This window comes from Equus quagga, chromosome 15, assembly GCF_021613505.1.
Source record: "Equus quagga isolate Etosha38 chromosome 15, UCLA_HA_Equagga_1.0, whole genome shotgun sequence".
NCBI lineage: Eukaryota > Metazoa > Chordata > Mammalia > Perissodactyla > Equidae > Equus > Equus quagga.
Window position 1 is genome coordinate 3,627,090 of NC_060281.1, and position 26,979 is coordinate 3,654,068.

At 38.5% G+C, this 26,979-nt stretch overlaps 1 protein-coding gene across 5 annotated transcripts in view; it reads right to left on the bottom strand.

The window, feature by feature from the left end:
- The window catches only part of ADGRB3 (adhesion G protein-coupled receptor B3), a 643,872-nt gene extending 617,511 nt beyond the window's left edge, over nt 1-26,361 (bottom strand). For 4 of the 5 annotated variants that reach the window (XM_046638989.1, XM_046638988.1, XM_046638987.1 and 1 more), the window contains exons 1-3: nt 26,232-26,361; nt 24,678-24,843; nt 22,806-23,577 (exon numbers count right to left, since the gene is read on the bottom strand). In XM_046638989.1, the coding sequence (XP_046494945.1) occupies nt 22,806-23,562 (757 nt within the window). In that variant the 5' untranslated portion in view covers nt 23,563-23,577; nt 24,678-24,843; nt 26,232-26,361. The remainder of the gene's footprint in view (nt 1-22,805; nt 23,578-24,677; nt 24,844-26,231) is intronic. The other variant, XM_046638986.1, reaches the window with a different exon arrangement.
- Between the last annotated feature and the right edge of the window lie 618 nt (nt 26,362-26,979).

The window sequence follows — 26,979 nt, forward strand, 5'->3', positions numbered from 1 at the left end:
GCTTCCATGGATAATTTACTCCTATTAATCCCAAGTTGAAAAGTTCCTAAAATAATTCATAAAATATAATTTTTTTCAAATACTAAAATGTGACTTGTTTATGAATAAATTTGTGGCGCAAATTTTTAGCAAACCATACATTTAAAAAATTCTAAGAAGAAAAAACTTTGATTCCAAAATCAAGAACTACTTCCAATAGCTTTTCAAAATAGAACTGATGGGGAAATGGTAGTTAATGTTCTATATAGAAATTATATAATGGACACAAACTACAATTGATTGTTTACAAAATACCATCAAGACTTTCTTAAAATATGAATAGACTTCTTCCTATCTATTTATGAAACTTTAGAGAAATGAACAGGAATAACAAAGGTAAGTTAAAAGAAGATATAAGTTGTTTACATATTTTTCTTATCTATTTTAGTTTTTATTATTTGTATAACTTGTTAAAGCTGATAAAATGGATATAAAGAAAATTTATTGTCTATTTGACAATCAAGATTATATCATATCTGAAAAAAAACAAGCAACACTTTTTTCATGATATAAATAACATCAATTCTTAATAATCTCAGGTGTTAATCTTTTTTCCACTTTCCCCATAAGTGAATAGTTCTAGAATAGTGATTTTATAGATAATTTGTGAAATAGTTAATAAAGAAAGGCAACAAGCAGTATTTTCATGATTCTCTTGTGATAACATTAATCTATATACAGAATAGATTTTTTAACAAGACTAAAAATGATATTTTTATATGTAATGCCCTGTGCTATAAACTCTCTATAAGGAGTGAATTTTATATTCTAACATTATTTCAAAAATACACATTTGCGGGGCCAGCCCTGTGGTGCAGCGGTTAAGTTTGCACGCTCTGCTTTGGCAGCCTGGGGTTCACCGGTTCAGATCCCGGGTGCAGACCTGCACACTGGTTATCAAGCCATGCTGTGGCAGGCATCCCACATACAAAGTAGAGGAACATGGGCACAGATGTTAGCTCAGGGCCAGTCTTCCTCAGCAAAAAAAGGAGGACTGGCAGCAGATGTTAGCAGAGGGCTAATCTTCCTCAAAACAATAAAAATTTGCCAGGCCAGCCCCATGGCGGAGTAGTTAAAGTCCCATGTGCCCCACTTCGGTAGCCCAGGTTCACAGGTTCAGATCCCAGGCACTGACCTACCCCACTCATCAGCCATGCAGTGGCGGTGTCCCACATATAAAATAGAGGAAGAGTGGAGCAGATGTTAGCTCTGGGCCAATCTTCCTCAAGCAAAAAAAAACAAAAAAACAAAAAAACACAAAAAAACACATTTGCCATTTCTGTATACATGGACACCAGAATAAAACCTTTCTCTTAACTCAATGACCCATAAAAAAGTGTTTATGAAGCACTGATAGAAGAAATAGTTCTATATTCTGGCTATTCATGGCTCTCCTTTTCCTTTGCATAGCACTACTTTGATGTTAACATTAGATTTTACAATGCTTTGGAAAAAAATACAACTTCTAAAATTCTTGTCCTATGATGACAGCTTTAAAGTCCTTTACTCAGGCCTTAGGATCCTGTTTTCACCTCTCAGCACCTGACTGCTCTTGAGGGCTCCCAATGGCATTGCCCTATCCTGTGGACTTCACCTCAATCCTCTATCTCAGGTTATTGTAATTTTTGATCCTATGAAATAAATTATTTCTCTGAAAATTAACTTAGAATACATTCTCAATTATTTACTATTTTTCCTCAAAATTATTAAGCATTAATTAAATAAAAAGAACTATTCTAAACTCCTGATATGTATTTAATTCTTTATGTGACAAGTCCCATAGCTGTTAAGTGACAGAGCTATCATATGAAAGTCTGTTCGCTTTTCCACAGGACAATGCCAATTTATCATCTGCCAAAACCTCACACTCATCATTTCTGAACCTAAATTGAACCAGCTCCCCTTTGCAAATTCCTAACTTGTGCCAATGCCACAAGCATCAAAGCTCAGGCCTTTTCTTTCCCTCTGGTACTTCATTTGAACACTTCATCACCTCATGCCATTTTAATCTCAGATTCATCCTGTTGCTTTTCATCATTGCTTTTCAATATCTACTGTTTTACTCACACTATCTCTGGGTAACAGCAGAAGCCCCCTCACTAGTCCCCATAGTTTGGTACCCCATATCCCTTCCCAGATAACCTAATTCTGCTAGCTCAAACTTCATTCAACGTCTACCTTCTTCATCATAACTAACCTCTTGCCTGCTTCCCACTGCACTCATTACCAAATTTTTTCTAAAGCTCCCCTCTGCCTTCAGACTAAAATCCAAGGTGTTGCCTAAATCAAGAACGCTCCGATCTGTCCCACCTGTCTATGTGTGCCCATACCTCTTATAATACAATCTCTACACCACTCAAGAATAGTCCATAAACATTCTCTTATGTAACCTCCATTAAGGCTGTTTCCTTCACCTAAATTATATTCTTGCCAATCTTTGAAAGTCCAATCTAAACCCTAATGGCCATGGGCCTTATTGATCTTTTCTTATCAACAATCTATAGTGTTTGCTTCTTCCCAATAATGGCAAAAATCTTAAATACTTCTCTAATTTTGGGTAATATTAAATATATTCCTTATTTCTATTACATGGCTCTGATCTCAAGGCCAAGAATATAACATACGCAGGAAGTGTGTGTTTGCCATTATCACTCATAATATCGTATCTAGAGACTCTTCTTGGAAAATAAAGTTCCAAAACAAACATTTTGTATATGAAATAATTGATCTCAGTATGCCACATCACCCTGAGATGCTATGTATATGCTAGTACAGTCACGCACTGCATAACAACATTTCAGTCAGTGACAGACCTCATATACGAAGGTGGTCCTTTAAGATTAGTACCATAGAGCCTAGGTGTGTAGTAGGCGGCACCATCTAGGTTTGTGCAAGTGCACTCGATGAAGCTCACATGCTGGTGAAATCACCTAACGAAGCCTTTCTCAGAATGCATCCCTTGTTAAGTGATGCAGGACTGTATTACATATTCGTGAACTATTACATGTAAGCTTCATAAGATTTTATTTTTGCAAAATGATAGCAGACTAAGAAGAGGGAAGACACCAAGGACCATGATTTTCTTTCAGCCAATTACTCAATTTATCTCATATAAATTATATATATGCCATCTACAACCAATCTATTATTACTCTATTAATTATGTCTTACGTATGCCTAGAAATTTAGATATGGGAGTAAAATCTTAAAAGGGAGGGGAATCAGTTTGAGTGCTATCTGAGTAATTTGAAGGGACAAGTCATACAACTTCAGGTGTTTTCTAATAACTGAGATTATAAAGATTATTTTTTAATTAAATTAGAAAAATAACTCTTTTCCACTAGGATCTGAGCAGGCAAGCTAATGTGACATTTTTATCTAAAGTATCCCAAAGTTATCAACATACTAAATGAAAATAGAAGAATTAATACACAAAAATAGATTCATTTGAAAGGAAAAAAATTGGAGTCTTAACACATACTGTAGATACTCATTTATTGTACACACAAAATTTTTAATCTAACAAATATTAAATGCCTTAAAGGTGTGTGCTCCGTCCCTATCTACTAATCAATCAACATTAAGGTTCTGCTAAATATGACACTGGCTGTGACTGTGATATCGTTTATTGCCTAAATGTGCTTATACAAATTTCAAGGAAATTCTATCATAGCTATCCGTGTCAACTGTCAAGAGTTAGCTTGCCTTTTTTAGTTTATATTAAAGAAGTTGAAATCTGATTATAATCAGTTATTCACATTTTGCATATAAATTTCAGCTGACATTCTGCAGTTAAGAATTCTCAAGTCTTTCCCTTTTTTAAGCAAATCCCTATAACAAAAGAAAGCCAGAATTAATAGTAGTTAATCCTTCCTAGTGTTTGTGTGTGCACGAGGGATCAGTGTAAAAGACAGTTACCGCCATGCTACTTTCATTACTCCAGCTGTTAACCAGATGTTCAAAACAAGTAAATTGCCCTGGAATGTTTTTCTAAATTATTCTTCTTAATCTGTTAAATTATGCAAATGACAGAATATTTTTAATCATATACCTAAAGCATTGCTACAAAATTAACATGAAATATGAATTCTGGAGTAATTCAAATGCAATACCTTTTGAAATGATGAAGTATAACAATAATTAAATTGGGGCTGACAGTATATAAGATAAATCTGTATTGTAATAAAATTGTTGGGGCCGGCCCCGTGGCCGAGTGGTTAAATTCCCATGCTCTGCTTCAGTGGCCCAGGGTTTTGCCAGTTCGAATCCTGGGCATGGACGTGGCACCACTCAAGTCACGTTGAGGCGGCGTCCCACACAGCACAACCAGAAGGACCTACAGCTAGAATATACCACTATGTACTGGGGGGCTTTGGGGAGAAAAAGAAGAAACAAATGAAGATTGGCAACAGATGTTAGCTCAAGTGCCAATCTTAAAAAAAAAATGTAATATGTGTAAATATCAGTAAGAAACCCAGACTAGCAATCTATTTATTGGGTAAATTGTTTTCCAAGCTTATATAAATGTGAAAGAAATTCCAAGAAAATATAAAATCAATGAAGAGAAAAAGGAAATAAAACTTAAAACTTCTCATTATATGAACTTTCAGATAATTATTTTTCAGTTATCTTTTTCTCTTTTTGTTTTATGACTGACATTGACCTACACAAAATCTCTGAATTCTCCTTGTTAGAATAAATGGAATAGCTTTTCGTTTTATGAAGAAAAATAACCTTGTTTCGATTACTTCCTCTTTAGAAATCCTTACATTCCCCAAAACATTGAATCACTATCATTCAAAACGAAAAGCTGACATCTGCTTGGTTTTCAGTATCTGAGTATTATCACAATTAAGAAAATCCCAGTAAGAATAACTTTAGTCGGCAAGCATCAGGATTTACTCCTTTTTCCCAATAGGATAGTATTTATTCCCAGTGCCCAGGCAAATAAAAGTTGAGAATTTAAAAGGAACTTACCAAAATTAATTTAAAGACAAAGATTAAATAAAACATTCCTTGAACTAGGGAATGAGGAATGAACTTTTCACCTCTGTTTCTTTTTATAATACCTTGTATTTTCTGGTATTAGAGATGCTTAATCTAACTATAAACTATTTTTGTCTAATGTAAATGGCATCTTACCAACGTAAAGTCATTAACTTCTACAAGAAAAGATAATTGTAATTCTAATTTTATTTTGATCTTCTGTGATCATAATTACAGAAAAGATTAAGCGTCTCATTGTGTTAATGTGGTGCCAGGTGAAGTTCAAGATAATTAAACCACAGCCTTTACCATCTATACTCTTGTAGCCTAGGAAATTAATTTTTACAGGAAAAAAATTAAAACCAGACTACTCTTATATCTAAATATTTACATTTATATATATTTTAATACATTTTTTTTAGAGATTTTATTTTTTCCTTTTTCTCCCCAAAGCCCCCCCGGTACATAGTTGTGTATTCTTCGTTGTGGGTTCTTCTAGTTGTGGCATGTGGGACGCTGCCTCAGCGTGGTCTGATGAGCAGTGCCATGTCCGTGCCCAGGAATCGAACTAACGAAACACTGGGCCGCCTGCAGCGGAGCGCACGACCTTAACCACTTGGCCACAGGGCCAGCCCCTATATTTTAATACATTTTATGTATAAATATTTTATATACTTTTTAATATATAATTTGCAAATATAAAATTCAAAAATGTACATTTATGAACAAAAAGTATTTCAAAAGCATTGCAAGTCTCACAGCAGGTCAAACTCAATACTCCTATTTTAATCACTTGGAGGTTCATTGCGAGAGATGAGATTGAAGAGTTCTTCGAATCACGGACTTGGTTAAAGAAGAAAGCCCCTTTGTTAATGAGGATCTACACACAGGCTGCCGCGGAGGAAAGACGAGGAGTCGGAATAAGCATTAGCAGACCAGGGGCTACGAAATATTAAAAGGAAATGGACTTCGGAGGTTTTCAAATAAAACTTTATACTATTTTAAAACATCTTATAGTTACAATGGTTTGCATAAGTTAAGCAACTTTCGAATTATTGAAAAATATTAGGTTGTGTTTGTCTTTAGAGCGTGGCAGCAGATGGTAGGGATTAAGAGAAGGACTCACGGGGCCGGCTCCGTGGCCGAGTGGTTAAGTTTGCGCGCTCCGCGGCGGCGGCCCAGGGTTTGGATCCTGGGCGTGGACATGGCACTGCTCGTCAGGCCACGGTTGAGACGGCGTCCCACATCCCACAACTAGAAGGACCTGCAACTAAGATATACAACTGTGTACAGAGGGGGTTTGGGGAGATAAAGCAGGGGGAAAAAAAAAAAAGAGAAGGACTCAAATTCAGCTCCTCCCCTTCTCAGTGTGGTACTGGGCAAGTCACCTACCCTCTCTGTGCCTCAGAGTCCTCATCTGGAAATTGGAGGTGATGATATTAGATACCTCCTAGGGCTTTTATGAAAATTAAGAGTTAATATCTGAAATGGTACCTGACACACCGTAAAGTATTCATTGGTATTGTGATTATAAAATACATGCACAAATAATAAACAAGTCCACAAAGTAAAGAATAAAATGTATAGGCTTGGTGATCTGTTATGTTCCATTTGGATTCTCTTCAAAATATCTACTGTCTGTGGTAAATTTCTATTAATGGATTTCTGAAAAAGCCAATCCTCACTGACATCAGGTGAACCGAAAAGTTTATGACATTAGGGGTTAAGCTGTGCAATGCCAGTTGTAGCAAGCTCTAAGTCAAAATAACTATTGAGGCTGATACAACGTGAATTAAGCAAGGTTTATTTTAAAAATCTGAATCTATTTCCACCTACTAAGTGTGCTACACTTGTTCAAAAGTACAAAATTGAATGCTTTTTAAAAGTGTTTACCAGGTATTAGGTTTGCCAAAACTCTTCACAAGTTGATTATTTTAAGTAGAAAGTAACTAGCAGGCATTTTATCCACTAAATGTGATGAGTAATTCATCAGAACACTTGCATGGCTGGCTGCTAGATCACATTTTTCCTCTGAAATATTCCCACCCATAACCTGCAGAGGGGCAAATTCCAACCTGTAGTTTTTCAGGACTGACACAAAAACAGTCCATGAAATTATGAAGTGTTATCCACGTTTCCATATTTTAGTCTATTTCAGAATTTACACTGATGCAAAATTTACCTGATTTGTATTCTTTAAAGATTAATATAGTTAATTTTTAATTACTTGATATGTCACCGAAATTTTGCTCCCTAAAGAAAATAATTAGTTCTGTAAAATTATAGTTTTTTCCCAGTTTTTTTGGCACTTGGGATAACTTTTCCACAGCATTCATCTGTACTCATTCTCCTCCAATGCAAACTTTTGACTTTCCCACGAAAAAGAAAGGATGTGTTTATTTTCAAATTGGTTATCTGACTGACGTAAGAGTGGAAGCTTATTATGCAGTGATTCATTATATTTCTGATCTTCATCCCATGACGAGGAAAGCTAGAGCTGAACAGCAGTGAAGTCATACTTTAATTTACTGTGGGCAGCCTAAAACTTAAGGTTTTTGATTACTTAAAAAAACCTGAACTGACTACTTCCACATTACTCATGCATAAATCTTAGTATTGTTTTTTTGTATAGACTACCTTTGAAAAAAAGGAAATGGCATAGAGATGATCTCTATGTTACAGACACATAAATGTGGTCCACAAATATGAAACAAACTGCCAAAGGTCACAAAGCTAGAGGAAGGCAGGGCTGGGAACCAAATTGCACTGTCTAAATGTGAAGCTCAAACTGTCATTGCTTCCATTGATAGAGAAAATACAAAGAAAAGCCAAGAGAATAGAGCATTTTCCCAAGGACAGAAAATCAAGGTCTTACCTACAAATGCCAAGCCCAACAATTAATCCAACAATTTTTGATGTTTACTATCATAGGACAGGACAGTTATTTCACATATATACATGCCAATGGACTAAACTAATAAACTTAACCAAATCTACAAGTTAATGTTGGCAATAACAAGTACAACAACATTTTTGGATGCCACTTTCCATTTTCTAAATGGCTTTCACGTTTTACTTTCCATCCAGTCCTACGAGTTTCACATGATCATTTCTCTGTTTATAACTGAGCAAACTGAAGTTCTCTCTGAGAGATGAGGGGCCTCGCCTGCAGGTGCTCAGATGGTGATGGCAAATCTTAGCCAGAGGACAGTTGTTCAGTCTTTTAATCTAAGCGCTCTTCCAAATACAAAGGACTAGAGAGAGTTAAAATCTAATGTCACGTTGCTAATTCTCTTGCTTGTAATGGCAAAAGTAAAAGTTTGACAAAATCGAAAGTAAAAAACTAGGGTCTTTTGAAAAATATAATATGGATTTATATTTTATTGATATTTTCTTACATTAAGCCTTAGAACAAATTTTAAAAGCAGGCAGCAAGATCTTTTTCTAGGAGATCTGATTGCTCAGAAGGAAAATGGAGTCATCGCAGGGCAAGACGTAATTACAGTTTGCTTGATTTTAACATGCATACCAGTTCTTAGAAAGAAATCGAAATATAGACTTTAACTTGACCTAACCGATATAATGTGAACCCATTTAAACCATAATATTATGCAGAAAGGACTAAACCAAAGGGACATAAATATTTTCAGGAAAATACCCAGAAGATGAAGTTGCTTAGGCAGACAAATAGAATCAACACTGCTTTCTGATTAGAGCGCATCTGGGTCTTCAGGAGAGAATCACTCGGGGCAATCACCCTTTGTCAAACAATCTGTGCACAGCACTGACCAGTCCATTTTAAGAGGGAAAATGATGATGTTGTGAACAGAGTGGTTCACTTTTGAAATGAGGAGTAAAGGAGAATGGATATGGCAGCTTAACTAGCCTGTTTCTCTCAGGAACATGAGTATTCAGAGGGAATAAGGGATTAAAGATACAGAGTGCATTTCTGTAGGCTAAGCGATTCAGGAGGCATTTTAATTTCTCGGAGGTCAATTAATCGATTATTTTTTATTATGAATCAAAATTTTACTTGTTGTCTTAAAGAAACCTAATCCAGTAAAGAGTTCCAGAATCATCTAATTAATGAAAGTTAACATTTATTGAGCCTCTACCACAAAATTGGGGAATCATGCTAAGCTTTTTACATTAATTATCTCATTCAATCTCTCAATTACCTCACTAAGATAATCACCTCTTCAGGAGAAAGAAGTGAGGTTTAGAGAGGTGCGGAACATTCTCAGAAGTGGAGAAAACGAGATTTGAACCCAGAGTCTGACTCTTCGTTACTAGGAAACGTTGGCTCCTGCAGCAATTTTTGTTTCACATTAAAACTACGTTCTCTCAGGAAATATCTAAAATCCGAAGCTGAATTTATGGCTGTGGGATGCGTGGGATGTAGTACGTAACAAAGTTCCAAAGGAAGAAAATAATCAATGATTAAAGACAATTTAAGGGAGTGTTCATTTGTTATAACATGATCTATGTGCATTTTGCAGAAATGTAAAAGTAAATTGTTCACTTTTGAAATTTCTTTTCAACTTTTAGAAACCTGCTTGGCAAATGATTTACTCTTTAATTCTAAGTAAAACTTTAATTTCAGGTATCCAAGAAGATCCACAGAATACTGTTCTGAATGTATTTATTAAAAAGACTCCACCTGAAATTTCAAATAAATCTACTTAAAGTTTAAAGCTTCCATTGCAAAAGGTATGTTTATTCTTTGTCATTCCTATGATCTTCTCATAAGTCACTCTAGTTAGATTTGTTTAGTAAATATTTAGTTAGTGAATGCAGTTTAACAGGAAATATACTCTCAAACTACTGGAATATGTTTATCTTTTCAAATCATCTATGCTTATAATAGCTCTGGGCATCCAATACCACAAATTCATGGATAAGCGAGTATGCGTACGTGTGCGGCCCTGTAGGATATAAACACATGGGAAGGGAACTGACAATTTGCTCCACGTCTGGATTTTCTTCAGAACACAATATAAGATGGAAAAAAACCCCAGAAAGTATTTGTTGTTGCTCTTGTTTTAATTTCTCAGTTGCTCAATGGCCTGTATATGCCTCTTTGAGTCCTGGAGCGTGTCTCTTATAATTAACGAGCATAGCAGAATCCAAACTTCTTGAGAACAAGAAAGCTGGGGAAACACTGGAAGGCAGGGCCAGCAGAGCAGAACTTGCCGGTGCACCGCTAACCTGGCGAAGAGCTCATCACGCCCGCTAAGGATCCCACAGAGTACAGCTCACAGCAGCCGACCTGCCCTCCAGCCTCTCGTGGGAGGCAAGAATGCTTCTCAAAGTGACAAAAGCCCACCTACTCAAAGGGGACGTTAATTATTGCTACATAATTAACCTCGCAGGAAAATTGTTAAGATTAATGAAGCAGTGCTTCCTAAGTAATTACAAGCTCCCCATGAAGAACCACAGAAATATCTGTTTACCACAAACACCTACACGTATATTGATAACAGAGTCTGTAGACATTACTGCAATATGGAATCTAGATCAACATCTGTAAATCACAGCCTAAGTATCTGAAAAAAAGGAAGAAGAGAACAAAGGAGGAAGGGAGGGAGGAAGGGAAGGAAGAAAACAGAGAAAGGAAGGGAGGACAAAGAGGAAGGGAGTAGGACAAGTTTTTATCTTTTAGCAAAAATTACCAGCCAACATGAATGTTTTCTACTTAGTTCTGTGACAAGCATGACTCGGCAAAAGACCACAATAGTCTCTGTTCTAGGTAAGTTTGAAAATATAGAAAAACTCATTAATTTTTTAAATAAGTGTTGAAAGAATGGTTTCTTGTAATATAAACATACAGTTATCATAGTTATTTTAGTATTAATTTTAATTAGGCTAAAACAATAACATATTGATAAACAATACCTAAAATGAGTTCCAGAGTTTTGCTGGCAATAAATTCAAATACAGCTACTCCAGAATACATTGTAGAATATGTGGGTGAGTTCCTCCCCCCAGAATCTCATAGACGGACACAGCCATAGCAGCATCACGGCTGTGTCACATCCCCGTGCACCTGATCACCTTTAGCACTATTGATCAGCACCACCCCCTAGACTCCGCATCACTTACACTGCAGGCTAGGCTGCAGTAACAAAGACAAACCCCAAATTCCCACGGTCTTAAAACAGAAAAAGTTCCTTGCTCGTGCATCACAACCATTACAGATGGGCAAGGGCATGGGGCAGGGGTCTCCCCTCATTTCAGTCATTTAAGGACTCAGGCTGACAGAGGAGCCCTTTCTCTCTCGGTACAGGTCTTAGCACCAGAGGTAGAGACCTTCCTGGTCTCACTCCAGCAATGAAATGATCCAGCTCAGAAGCGACAAATGTCACTTTTGCTCCCAACTCATTGGCCAGAGCCATTCATATGACCCCATCCAACCACAAGTGGTCCAGGAACACAATTCCTACGTGTGCTCAGAATGGTAGAAGGCTGGAACTATTTGATGAGGAACATTAATGACACCTCAATTATCCACTCCTATCTATGGAACGTCAACGTTAACAAGCTTTTTGTTGTTGTTTTAATAAGCTCTCTTCAGTTCTGGATTTCCATTACATGTGAACAATCAAACGTCTCAAAATAATTTTCAGTGCCCTAGTAACTAGTTTATTCCAAGTAGTTTGACAGTTTGCAACTGAACTATTTGGCGATTAACAAAACAATAAGGAAGAGAGAACAAATAACACTCAAATAAATTACATTTATAAAGACTTAAAATTAGGGCTTCTGAATATTTGTCAATTTAACTTTAATTGATCCAAAGAAATTCTAAAATAACATTTTTATTTACCTAGGTAACCTAGTGTGTGAGCAAGAAATATGACTGGAATAGCAAATGTACAGAAGGGTTGGGAACCTAGAGTGGAAGAGGTTTAGGATTCAGAAAACTAGAGAGAAAGATGGAGAATTGTCACGCTCATCCTGAGGCCCCACAAGGAGCCACGGAACTGACTCCAGGGAGACTGATGGACGCGTTTACATAACAGGCACTAGAGATTGGTCATGAGCAGGTTTCTTAGACAAGTGTGACAGAGAAAGGAGAAGGGGTGAGGGTCTCACCTCTGGTCTAAACACAGCATGATTTCATTATACTGAAGTCCTCAAGCCAATGGCAGAGATGCTAAAGCCTGGCAGGAGACAGCAGATGCCCACCTGACTGGATGACATGGCAGAAAGGTGACAGAGAATGCTCATGGGATGCTGCCCAGAAGGCATCGAAGCTGCCTGAGAGGCACGAGAGCAGGCTGAGGGCTTGCGCGAGGCACCGTGCCTACCGTGTGGAGTGGGGAGGAGCAGGGCACGGAGAAAAGGAAGCACAGATCCGTGGGCCAGAAGAGCCCACACAAATGATGATTTTTCTTCTAAGCAAAATGCACCAAAAACACAACAGCAGTTCTTACACGTTGTTGGTGATCATAACACTGGAAATATTAGTTTCTCTAAGGAAGGAGGTTTCTAACATTAATTTCTCACATGTGGCTCCACACGGAAGCTTCTAAGATTTATAGTTCCGCTGCGGTTTTTCGAGCAGAGCTGCCTCTGGAGCCAATGTGGGAGGAGAGGAGAGGCTGACCATGCACGGCTCCCGGCCTCCTGGCCACTTCCACCCAAGCAGCTCTATTTTTTAAAATCTGTGTTATATATTGGCTTTTATTTAGAAAAAATGCTCCACTGCTAAGAAAAAAAAGTTGTATTAATTCACATGCTACATGTGTGTGTTTCTTCCGCCTTCATCAGTTCTTACTACTTAGTGGATCAATTTCTATCCTGCTTCCAAACTCCCCTCCTGCCCTGTCTGTGGTTTCTGTGGTCTCGGGAATGCAGAGGCCAGAGGCAAGCACAGGTAACATTTATTATGCCTCCAACGCACATGTGCTGTTTATCAGCAGCTGCACACCACAGTATAGTCATGAGAAAATTGCAGGGAAGGACAGATTTTAATATATTACAGGCTAAGGTGTTCAACAGTGTGCTCCACAGCTATTTACTTCACCATATTTGAAAGTAAAGAGCATTAAAAAAGAAAAAAACCCACCACCACTGTACTTGGTTAATTTCTCAGGCACCACTTAAAAAATACATACTGTTTGCCCTTCAAGCTACAAAAACCAAGGCCAGCCAAAGAGAGCTGACCACAGGCTGACACATCTGTAAAGGAAGCTGACCTCCCTGGGAAGCCAAAATAAACTGAAATTTCTCAGTCTACTGTGCAGAAGCAGGGCTCTGAAAGCCTGCCAGATTTATGTGGAAAGATTATATAAAGTAAACAGATTTTTGTCTTCCCAAGGTGCCCTCTTTTCCACATTACAATTACTATGAGTAGCAAACAAGAAATATTTCCCAAAGCACCCAGTATAATATTTGTTATGTATTACCTATTCAAAAAATCATAAAGTTCTCTTTCAAGAGAAGTTCAGAAAAAGATGGTAGTTTTTTTGTTTGCGGGGGGGGGGGGCGGTTTTGCAAGTTATTTCACCTGTTCCTCTCAGGATCCTTCCTTGATGTGAAAGGCAACAAATAGATAAACACAGAGAAAAAGTAAAAAATAATTTTCTTTATGAAACTCTAAGGGCAAACTTGGGCAAACTTTGCCTCAATTCCTTTTGTGAAACGAAACAAAGAAGGAAAATGATGCTTTGTGTGTGTTTTGTCTTCATTTTGCTTTGAGAGAGACTGAAATTAACAGGCAAAATGAAACTTGGATTAGCAACTGAGACCCTGCTTTCATTTTATATTTCCAATTTTATAATGATACCAATTTAGAACTAAATCTTAATCTGTCAGGAATTTTTATGTTTCATATGGGAGGCTTAAAGTTATTTGTTTTTAATTATCAACTCAGAAACTTCTCTGACTGTCCAAGCCCATTCAAATATTCTGGGGTCACATGAACACTGAAAGAAATGTGTATATGATGTATATGAATGTATACGTATTACGTAACTTAAAAACAAGCCAAACAATCAAAAAACCAACAGCCTTGCTGAAAAAACACCTGGAGGGTCTACACTCAATCGAGTTATTAAGATGAACACAAACCGATACTGAGTCAACTGAGCTAAAAATAAAATGGCCAAGTGATTTTAATTTTCATTAACTCAGTTCACTAAATTATTATTCTTTCTTTCTCTGTTTACTTGGGCTGCTCTCTATGCCAATCTGTGGAAGTACTAATTAGTACAGAAGACCTTTTGCACATTAAAAGGAAGTATTGAAATTTAAAACACCAGCGGTTTCAGACCAATGTCATAAGTAGTCAGAAATGACCTCACCACCAAAATTATACACCCCTCTATTAGTCAGGGTCCCAGTAAGAAACAGATGGTGCCCCCAACTAAGGCAACTTAAGAGAGTCAAGCATGGATAGTGCTTGAAGAAACCAAGGAGAGATGGTACAGTGCCCGGGGTTAGAAACAGTGGGAGCCATTACTACCCACAAGCCTAGGGAAGAGGAGAGAGTGGTTGCCAGACTCAGAGGTGAGCCCACCCGACAGAAGCTGTGACTTTCCATAGAGGCAGAGGGCCCTGATCTCAGCTCGTCACCCACCCTCAACAACATTCCTCTGTGTACCACAGAAGAACTAACAAATGTAAGATGACGTTATTTCTCCAAAACGCATATTTCTCTAGAAAATGATAATGAGATGAAAACCCAAGAAGGATCTTGCTAAATCGACTTAGTAAATCGAGACAGACTCTAAGCTTGAAACACATTGTTCTTTCAATTTAATGAGCTTAGACTGAAGGTCAATAGTTTTTTGAGACCTACATCACATTTGCTTAAATAATATACACCAAATAGAACAAAAATCTAATGAATGAAAGCTTTAACTTGCAGAGACTGGTCTGCATTCAGTAGCACAGCAAAATATACTCTGATTATTGTCCTGGCTAGACGCCAAGTAATTTCTTTTTACTGCTTAAATCTATGAAACAGTCCTAAATGAGGGTGTCTCTTTTACATTATAGAGATGGTGTTGAATGTAAACTCCAAGAACAGTTATGTTCAGTTGAAATGATGTTCCATCATATGTTTGCAGATTGGGATTCCATTAATCAGGAAGATCTGGTCTGGTTAACGCCCAAAGTCCTTTATGACTGAGAATTGGTGACTCGGATTCAAACGCTCTAGAAACAGAGGGAGTGAGAAGACCATAGCTCTGAAATTCTCTAGTTTTTCATTTGAACCAATTTGTATTAAAATTTTTAGAGAAAGGGAGACCACAGTACTTAGGCTGTTCTGTATACTCAGCACAAGTCAATGGAGCCAACAGCACAGGCCTCACACAGCTATTGCCCAAATAAATCAGTATCTGTGATAGGGCTTTGCAAACGGGAGAGCACCTGCTCAAAGTTAGACTTTACCACATTCCTTCAATTTATAAACCGTTTTACTTCTTTATTGTCTTAGCAGTGATATGTAGATGATGTTTCTCTTTAAAAATGTGTTTACTGGAGAACAAATTACTACTATTTAGATTTGCAAGTGCAGAAATTAATTTTTTATCAAATTTTTAAAATTACCTTAAAAAGGAGGAACACCAGTAAAACTGTCATGAAATGAATAATGTATACTACTTACCCAGTATGAATTACCCAGGAGAGCAAATCTTTCTGTGACACTGCTATCACCTTAACATATTTATTGCTAAAAAGTGATTTCACCAAGGTAGCTTTCTCTGGTTGAGTCCATAATTGTTTTAATGCTTTGTATTATGTCTGAGCGTATTTAAGTTGCATTCTAAATGTTGTAATCTGGTTCCATCAGTGTTCTAATGTCTTTTCCATGCACATATTTGTTCTATTTTCCCAAACAATTCTCTGTCCCCAATGAAACTCGTTATCTAGAAGAAATAATTTGAGAATATAATATCCAGGATTATGTTAGAGGGTAGATTATTTCACTTAACATGGTAGCCATTTGCATTCATACATTTACATTCAAACAGTAGCCATTTTACATTCCTATCTTATAACCTGTTTCAAGCATAATGACTATGTGTTGGGGGTTGGTTATGGGAAAAATATATATCAGCAACCACATCAGATTTCAGAAATGACTTTTATTCACTCAATTAATTTTGAGATAAACAGATGCCTACTGATGTATTTACTATAAATTTGTTACTTATTGCACTTTCTGTGCAAACCTGAAATACAGGAATTATTAACCTTTAACAGATATGTAGACAGGTCATTCTCTGCAAGTGAGCAAAATTCCTGAATGACAGTTGAAAGATAATTGAACACAGCATTTAGCATTTTATGGAGTCTCTTGGATGGCATTTTCTAATTTTGCTTTAAGAAAATATCAGAATCTTCAAATGAGTACTAACAAAATTTTTTGTTTTCTTTTCAGTATCTGAATATGTAAGATTTTGGGGGAATCTTGGGGCTCACTGGTCTGTAATAACTGATAACAATTCGGTGGAAAAAATTCCAAAAAGTCCTGCTTTTTCCCATCTGGCTATAATGGACATATTTTTCAAGATAATTCCTTTTCAAAACAGATCTCAAAACATGAACTCAATTTTGCACAATGTGGCAAAGAATAAAATACTCGGAAACTGTTTAATTTAAATGGCTTTGCAGGCTCTCAGCAATGATATCCAGAGGACAGCATCCCAGGCCCAGGATGACTCACCCACCACGAGCTCCATCTATTTGTTGAATTAGTCACGCCTCCACGGTACGGCAATGCCACCTTTCCTTCAACTCATACAAAACAGACATACATTCCAGAGGCTTAATGATCCTTTGTCAAATGCCCTATACTCCTAAATAAGTTCAAATATTAAAGGACAAGCTACTTCATTATTTATTACCAATTCTCTATCAGTTATAGCCAAAAGATAAGAATAAAAAAGAGGTTTCAACAACGAAATTGAGGACCTACTATAGCTAGAGCAATAGACCAAGTGTTTCACGTGTGCAACCTCATTTAACAGAACGCTCTGCTACGGCAGGTTGACGAGTCGAGCTCAGCCCAGCTCAGTCACTTGTCAAAGATGCTACTGGTCAGCTGAGTCACTGTAGGGACCCAAGTACATCTTACACCAAAACATCCCTTTTCATTCATTTCAATGAAGTGACATACTTAGAAAAATTGAATACCTCTCTGATTTTTATTAGTTAATTGAATTGGGAACAAATTTCCACAGGGCTGACAGGAACTAAAGTATTCCAAGCCATTAATTTCATTAGAGTTTTTTTAAATACATGACGTCATTTCCTGTCCTCCTGTGCCCTGAGAAACAAGTATTACTAACCTAATCTGAGAAGGGGAAAGCAGTAACACAGAATAACACAGGCATGAGGAAGAGCAGATTCAAACTCAGCTCTCTCTGGTTCAGGACCTTAAAACCCAGAGCATGCTACTTTGAAAAAGCAAGAAAAGTTAATTTTTGAATGAACATTGATTTCAGATCCAAGGCCAAGATGACTTTTATAGGTAATATATAGCACACTGATTCTAAAGAATATTATACTTTACAAAAGTATTCAGTTTAATAATAAAATTGCTTCTATTACGAAATGAAGTAAATAAAGTCATGCATGAAGCTGGATTCTAAGTAAAATTCCCATCTCAGTTTTGGAAGAAGACTAACCTGCAGTATATTTATCAGTAGCTATCATAAAAACCCACCGAAATATGCATCTTGGCACACGTGTGCAAGTATGACATGCATGCATTGGGCACACAAATTTTCATGTTACTATTTATAGTCTACAAATAATCTGTTGCCATGTAATGGAGTTGTGTTTCATTACCTACTATGTATATGAGCTACTCCCTAAACTGTTTGACAAAACTCTAAAATGACAAAACTAAAAATTACGGCATTTTACTTGACCAGGCCTACAATTTTAGTAATATTCTACTATCACAGTATTTATAGATCATGACCAGGAGAGGACACAGAAGCACTGAACTTGACATGAAAATATTCTTTTGCTCTTTCTTGGAAAAGGTTTGCATATATTTCTCCTCAAACTGTGGAAGAGAGGATTTGGGAAGGGTCCTTACCGTAGAAGCAATGTTACAGTCAGAAGAGAGAAAAGCAGAGACCAATGAAGACAAACACACAGAACTGGCAAATTCTCTTATCACTTTTTTTGTATACAACCAGGTATAGAAAGTTATATTTATCATTACTCTCTTAAAATAAATATATATGAAAGTAAGAATATTGCTCAGTGACTGCATTCTTCTTGTTCTTTTAAAAACGTTATTAAATAATACCTTGAGATCAGGAGCTGGTATAAATAATACATTAATGGAATTGGAAATTATATAAATGGTAGCCATCTTGCCCTAAAAAAAGAGAAAGTAAAAGGTGGCCGCTTTCCCAAAATGATGTATTTTTATTCTTTTGATAGTACCAATTTATTGCTATCTTTCCTCTGGAGATCTTTTTTTGTTTTATTCATTTAACATTCACTTCAACCAATATTTACTGAAGCTCTGTTAAGACTGTTCTAGACAATTCAAAGACCCAGTCATTATACTTGAAGAATTCCCAAGTCTAGTGGAGGGAGATAGAAATATAAATGGACGATACACTGCATTATGATAAACACTAGAAGAGAAGTACAGTACATGCAAAGGCCTATGGGATCCAGCCAAGGGGCAGGGCAACTGTCAGGCTCTGATTCAAGGAACAACAGACTCAGTCTATCTTTCTACATCTTGATAAAGGGTGTGGGCTCATGGCAGTCATTTACAAAGGAAGTAAGATCAATGGAGGGTAGAGAGCAAGGTGGAAGGTGGCTCAGACAATGACGAGAGCAAAACGAGCAAAGGTAGGAAGAAATGAGAACACTGAGAGAGACACAAATTGTTCTAGACGACGAATATGTGCGTAAAGATGCAAACACACACCAACTCGAGCTAGATTTTACACTTCCCTTGGGTGGTAGAATATCAAGGATTAGAAGAAGCAGAATGAAAAGACAAATGAATGTGTGTATTCAGATTTCCTGGAATCTATACAGGGATTCCCAACCTCCCTGCACATAAGTAGCGCCATTGATGTAAGTAGAAAACAAAGGTTCCATTAAGGCTGATTATGTGACTTAGAGACCCTGGGGTGGAATTCTTCTGCCCTAACTGCTTTAATTATTTATTTTAAACAAAGGAGTAAGAAATAAGATCTAATCTCACCTTTCATATTTTAGCCATATAGCCCACAATTACCTTTGGTAAAAGAGTCCTATAAAATATAATAAAGACCTCAGGAATAAATGCCAGCCTCTCTTCAGACTTATATCTGAAAATGAGGTAAACAGCAACGTTATTCCAGTTTTCTTTTAAAATAAAAGTTATATACACAATATGCACACAATTTCTTTTTAAATAGCTGCCTGAAATAAGACATTATTATTTTTAAAATGCTTCATTTGGTCGATTTACTTTTTTATCAAATTTTTCAAAAATTATTTTGAAATTTTTTCAAAATTTTTCATAATTTTCAAAATGTCACATAAAAATCAGGGAATGGGTTTCTACAATTACATGCCAGTGTCAAGTATGATCTTAAATAGGAAGATACTTGAATGTACAAAACTTTAACCCTGCAGTGAAGCCTCAGTCCAATAATTTACTTTTATCGTGTATTCAAGATCACGTGCAATTGTTGGTGTTGTCACTACAAACAGTGATAGTTTTCTTCTTGGCATTTTCTAGCTATGAAATCTTCAGTCCCTGAAAGTATTATTAAGAAACATTTCAGTAGAAATCCTACCTCAAAATTGACATCCCATTCCTGGGAGCCTATAGTTTTCTCAAATAATAACTAAATATGATTCTGTGATTCCAATGGACGCATTGAAAATACTCAGCATTTGGTATACCTTTGCCATCACCATTAGCATCACACAAAACAATCTGGAATTGCATCTACTGAGTGTAAAGACTCTTTTGTCAAATTTGTGCCACTTCTATGATGTAACAAACGTGGAAAATATTTCTACTCAAGGTTTTTTGGGTCAGTACTCACTATGGTGAATAAAATGGGAGTCAAATACTGTGCAGAATAATCTTGTATTTATTCCCTTAATGACTTACAGGAGAGTTTGACTAATTTTCCATAAAAAATCAAAATCATAAAGTAATACAAAGTATAAGTGGAATTTTTAAAATCTCATTTTAGAAGCTGGGATTACATGTTACCATATAAAGTGAAGATATTTTAGAATAAAATTAGACATGAGTAGCACAATTATATGTAACTATTGACCTCGAGCCCTGTGAATATCATTATGTGATAGTTTATTTGAAATGGTATTAAATAATTCTTTCATAAGATTTTATATATTATTTATACCAAATATTTAAGATTTAATATGCTTTCCATAAATTTGAGTAAGTTAAGAGTCTGCAGATTTTCACATGCCTTTCCTACAATGCAGTGTAGCCTAAAAGGCCTTCTTTGGATGAGGTAAGGAGTGCTGTATATATTTTATAAGAATTACTTACAAATGCATCAGCTACAATCATGTCATCAGGAATTACTTATCCCTGCCTTTCTGACTCAGAATACCCAAACAATTAAAGAGCACAAATCTCAAATACAGAGAATACAGGCTCTGCAATTTTACTGATACAACATATATCCTTCCCTTGTTATATAAACTTTTCTTGGTTCAGCTCTATTCCCATGCTAACAATTTGAATATCATTATTTATTTGTCTATGGTGGTATTCCTTTCTCATTTTGCCAGCTAATTAGCCAAAAGAAATATACATTCTCCCACATGATTTATACATCTAATGTCTAAAATCGCTCTTATTCTTAGTCATTCACAAAACAAATGGCTATCTAGTCCAAATTCTATAAATCTCAGAATGGTCCTGAGCCACATCTCATGATCATGACCAGCAAAATCTTTAAAAATCATGCTTAATGTGCACACAACAACTTTTTGTCACTTGCTACCATTCACACAAAAGGGTTGCAAGCTGGATTCACTTTCCACTGTCATCAGCAGTCAATTTGATGATAAAATTCTAACCTCTGAACAAACAAATTTTCCAAATTTCATTAAAACAACAGTAAAACAAGCAAACCAAAACTAGTTTCTGGCGTTAATTGTCTTATTAGCCAGCCTGTACCATCACATTTTCAGCGTGTGCTGCAGCTTCTTCTTCTCAGGGACTCTAATTAGTTTTAAATGGTGTTAAATACCATCCCCGCAGTTGCAAGTGCTTCTCTGGGATTTTTACTAGAGAAAAGAACTCCTGTAATTTAAAACCACTTTGTTTTCTTCAGTCACAGCTGTTAGCAAAACACTGACCTGTGGAAACCTGAAAGGGTTTCGCCCCTCTCATTGCCATCAGCCTGCATTTATTCCTAACAAATCTTTTCCGCTCCAACCATCGCTCTGCATAATTCCCATCCCCCAAACTGCCTTCGGCAGAGAATTCGCATTTAGCTAGTCAGGCCCGTCTCTCTCTCTTTCCCTCCCCTCCTTACAAAGCCTTGGCTACCCTTAAAGAAAATTCTCCAACAACGTGTCAATTTTATATTGGCCACAAAGACAACTTCTGTTGGGGGAGGGGGAAGAAAGAGGGACTGGAGCTTGTCTGTCCCTTTCCACAAACAGGGATCTTTGTGGCGATCAGAAAACATTTCCTGCATAAAAAATCAACAGACTCTCTGGTTGCAGGGTTGGGGAGCAAGAACGAGTATGTATCAGCCATGTCCTCAAACGAATGGAACACATCCAGTAACCTTCCAAACAGGAAAGTCATTTTCTCAAAATATGTAGCTTTCTTGTATTATTAAACGTAATCCACAAGCTCAGATCCTCTGGGAGCTCCCCGACCCGCGACAGGGTGGAAGCTATAAATCACTCCCCTACTTTCTCTTTTTCCTCCGCATTTCCGTTGCACTGTTTTTTCCATCCAGCTCATCTCTGACATGCTCCCTTTCTCCTGGTGTATATCAACAGGGGACCAAGAAGATAAGAGCAAAAATCACGCAAGAGGGAAGTCAGCCTCTGTTTTAACTCGGCCCTCCTTCGCTGCCCCTGCGTGACCTCACGGCCAGGAGACCCCAGAGTGTGCGCCCCCGGTGGGGTTCTTGACCCACCAAAGAGCGAGCCCGTGGGCTCAACTGTGCAGAGCATCTTAAACACAATCCCCCGGCCTGCGGAAGAGGGGGCGCCCTTGTGTTCACGTGTCAGAAAGTCTTTGGGTCCAAACAGTCTTGCTATTGAATATGCTTCACCTTTTAGTCTTGGCGCCCCAAGTTCAAACCTGGAGAGGGGGTCGTGCATGAGAGCGTGGGTCAGAGAGGGGAAAGGAGAGAGGAAGTGAATGGGGACTTTTTGCTGTGCTGGGGCCGAAGGCAGAAGTCTACAAATGCATTTCACGGGTGTCATGTGTGACAGTGTATGAGTGGGTCTCCCCCGGGGCTGCAGCCTAATAAAGGCCTCCTTCTCCTTGCTCATCAACCTCCACTCAAACTCACTCCACGTTTCGGCATCTCTTTTCTCCTGAATAGTCCACCCGCACTTCCTGGGCATGCTGCTGAGAGCTAGCCCATCCTCCCTGCCCCATCTCTAAAATCTTGAAATCCTAAAACTAGATTAAGAGACCTTTACCACTGAAGATCACAAATCAAATGAATCCAAGGATGACAGAGTAAAGGAGCAACGATTAGGCCCTGTGCTGCTGGAGCCCCGTTTAACTCCATCCCCCGCCCCCCGTGCCCTTCATCCCCTCTCTGCTGGGCACTCACCTTCTTTGGGCGGTCGCTTGGCCTCCCTGGTAAGATTGCAGACCTGGGTGGTTTGCAGCTCCGGGGTCAGGCAGCCCTCGGTCTGCTCATTCAGGGGTAACACCACGTTATTTAACAAAACCAGCGACTGCTCGTCGATCCCCCACTCTCCCAAATGCTGAGGGCAGGTGCATTTTGTATACATGATCCCACAGGATTCTGTTCTCCCATTTTCTGATTTTAAGCAGCTCTCCAACCAAGTGCATAATACATGGCAACCAAACTGGCTTGGGCTCACCTTGTTCAATACCAAAAACTCAAAAAAAGATTTCTGATCTTCTTCCCCTTTTTTCTGTAATCCTGGGAAATCGGTTGGAAATACCCGACGTATCTGAATAAAATTTTTATCATATTGTAGAAAAACGAAAGCATTCTTGGAATTGCAGAGTTGCATTATAGAATGATTCTTTCTTAAAAGATCCTTTATCTTTTCATGGGAAAAATGATCAAACTGATAAGCCAAGAGGGAAAAGTTAGAGCAGCTAAGGTCCTTTTTGGAAAATTTCAGGTAAATGCTATATTTGGTTGGATCTGGATTTTCCAGCGTCCAAGTGCAGTTTGTGAAGTTTTTGGGAAACATTTCACTTACAGAATACGATCCATAAATGACTCCCTTCACCAAAGTTGAACACCAGAAGTCTTGGGCAGCATTAAATCCAAACATAACCAGGAGATAGGTGGAAAATATATAAATCAGCAGGTTACGAACAGCCTTCATCCTATGTCATTTGGCCTGTAAAAATGGCAATGAAAGTAAAATGCAAGTAGGAGTCTACGCACATTGAAAAAGAAACTCCTTCCAATATGACAGCCAGCTGTTTTCAAGATTTCAGTAAAAAACCCTTTTTAAAAGAAGGGCAGATAATTTCTATTTTATAACGCCGGAAAATTATCTGTTGCTGTGTGAACAGCGCCCTCACGTGGTCATTCACAATGGCCAGTTCTCTACATTCGATTTAAAAATACTTAACAGATTATTAATAGGAATGCTCTAATTTATCTATCAGATTTCCTCCAAGTTTATTATGATTATATTGAAAGAAGAGGAAAAATATGTTTTCTAAAATCCCATAGCCTAAATGTTAATTTTTGAAATATTTTTAAGCAACCTATACAACCTTCTGTCTCCCTCAGTCCTCTGCCTGCAGTAAACATCAGCACACAAAATCTAATCTGATAATCTGGGAACAGCTGTCACATTATTTCTTTTCTCTTAAATGTGAAAAATAATTACGATAAACGATAGCCACAATTTTAAAAGCACAAATGAAAATTTGTTGCAGATGAAATAGCATCTCCCAAATACCCCTACTTGTCTTTGCAGGGGCTGCTGTGGGAACCGATGGGGAATTCCATGCAAAAATACCATCACCAGCATTCATTCATGCGGCTGAATGGAATTTTAAAACCATCATCTGAGAAAGGGCATGGAGGGGTAGAGACATAGGGAAGACGTTGTTGGACATCACCATTGAGAACCAGGATTTAGGGCCGTCATTTCAATGTGACATGCCCTCTTGGGATACGTAAAGTGGATCACTGTATTAGGATCTGTATCCAAAGGCGATGTCAGTGAAAAATCCCGGAACCACAGTAATTGAGCTGGCTTCACTCTTTTAAATGTTTTTTTTTTTTTTAAATTATGGGTATTTTATCTAGAGTTACCTACTGTAATTTAAGATTTACACATGGCAGATAAAAGAACTAGCGTTTTCTTTCCTAGCAGATTTCAGTTACGGAACTGCTCCCTTTCCAACAACAGCTCCACAGCTCCTCTTCTTTCTTTTTTCTAACCTGGCCTTGCATAAGAAAGTAAGCCTTGGTTATATTTACCTCTGTAAGTTGTTATCCAAAAATAACTTGAATTTTTTTCAGCTTTAACCTTTAAGAAGTTATTTCTTAGAATAAATGACACTGCTTTTTTGTTTAGCCTTTGAGCTGAGAAAAGTGATGCCAAGTTAATTTTAAAAGTCTTTAGGCTGCAGTCTCTTCCACTGTTCTGTAAACAGAGACAGACATACAGACACATAGATAGTTAAGAGTTTTCATGTCTTTGCCTGGGTCTTCTCTGAACCAAAGGATAAAACCACTTCCTTCCCATTGCATAACACACACCAACGCATGCACACGGGATCCAGGGACTGAAGTCACTGAAGAAAGGTCTGCATTCTCCAGATCATAATCCACATTCTATGTCTTGCTATAGGCAAAAGCAGCCCCAACTCTAAATTTCTATAAAGCAGCAGTTTAAAATAACGAGAACTGTTGGGACTACCAAAACAGTGTTGTCTGTTTCAAGCACACAGCTCAATGAATAATGCACTTCCTTCCTGAGAAAATAAAGCCAACGAGCATCGAAAGGTTAACAAATAGGGGAAGTTGTAGGAAATTCTGGAAATAATTTCCCCTTTTTTTTTGCTGTAGCACTTTGCAGGCAATGCAGGTCTGCGCAGTGTTCTTCAGGATAGAGTGTAGGCGTTGAGAGCCAATGTGACAATAAGTGTCTAAATTAGGAATTCCATCCATGAAAGGGGGCTTCGTTTTATAATCGGTAACTCAAAAAGAGGTCGTATTTCTTTTCCTAATGAAATTCGGTACTTTTGCTTCCATTTATTCGACAGTGCTTGTCTGCATTGCTGTGCTCATCCAGGCTCAGAAAGAGCGAGGAAACAGCTCTGATCTCACTTTCAGGCCTGCTCAAGGGAGCCCCCTCAACAGAATGCTCTTTATTCTCACCATTAAGCTTTGGTTTACGGAGTCTTGTTTTACCCTAAATAATCAAAAATGAATCATTGAACTCTGCCCGCCCCACAGCCCCCCACTTCAAGGCCAGTTCACACAATTTTATTTCCCTCTTTAAGGAAAAAAGAATGGGGTGAGGGGTGTCTAAAGGCTGGCTACTGAGGTCTGAAGGATGTTTTTATTTCTTTCTTTATGTGTCTCCCACTGAGAAGCAAACCGGCGTTTAGTTTAGCTATTCTCAAACTGATTTTCTGCGTGACACTTTAGTTTAGTCGAACCTAGACGGCGCCATCACTCCACTGAATTTTTTCCCCAATGGAAGACCCACTGCCTCCCCTTATCTTAACTTCCTTCTAACCTAAAATTCCGCCCCCCTCCCCAAATTACCCCAGTCACGCACAACCGTCCGATTTTCTAGGTCTCCCTGCCTGTTCCTTCCGACCCAGCGCCTCTCCTGAAAGCCAGACTTCTCTAACTTTTCAGCTGCGGCGTTTAAGTGAATGCAGACAGGCGGGTTTGCTCGCGGCCCCTCCACCTGCCAGCAGCAGCCCTGCCTTCTTGTCCTCCCTCCGCAAACGCCTAGCCCCAAGCTCCTCGGTGGCGACCCCTGGTAGAGGGAAGGTGACCCTGGACCCCCTTCCTTACCTTCCACTCCGAAAGCTCTGGGAGGCTCTTGCTCTAAGACACCAGCACAGGCACGCGTCCCAGCAACAGCGACGGAGAGACTCCCCTTCGGTCCCAATCACCGTTGCCCATTTTCCCCGGCTCAGCTTCAAAAATCAGGATTTATTTTTTTTTAAATGCACACATAAGAAAAGAAAAGATGCGGGGAAATCAAAGAGGAGAGGGGTGGGAGAAAAAAAGCCTCCAGGACCCCCGAGCCTGACGCCGTATCCAACTGAATCGAAGCTCCAACGGGGGGGGGGACCCCCGAGGAGAGACTCTAAGAAAACGAAAAAATGCAAGTGGCTTAGGAGCGAGGATGTGTTTTGCCAAATCTACCCCCCAACAAACCGAGGAGCCAAGAAGCAAAGAAATCGCTGAGACGCGAACTGAGTGGCGGCGGCGGCGGCGGCTCCGGCAGCCGGGTCGGGGCGGCGGGTTTAGTGCAGGAGGACCGCGGTCGGATCGCCAGGCTCGGCTTAGGCTGTCTCCTCTCTCCGCTCTCCTTCCTCCGCCTCCTCCCCCCGCGGGTACTGATGGACGGACGGCGGCTAGGAGAGGGAAAAATCCTCGGCTGCTGATGTTGGAAAGCTGTTTGAATGCCCAGCGAGGAGGGAGGCGCGAGAGGGAGCGAGATAGTAAAGCTCTGTCTCGGGCGTGCGCGGGGCGCGCGGCGCTCGCTCTCCCCGGGCGCGCCGGCCACCCGCGTGCTCGCAGCCCCGCGCGCCCC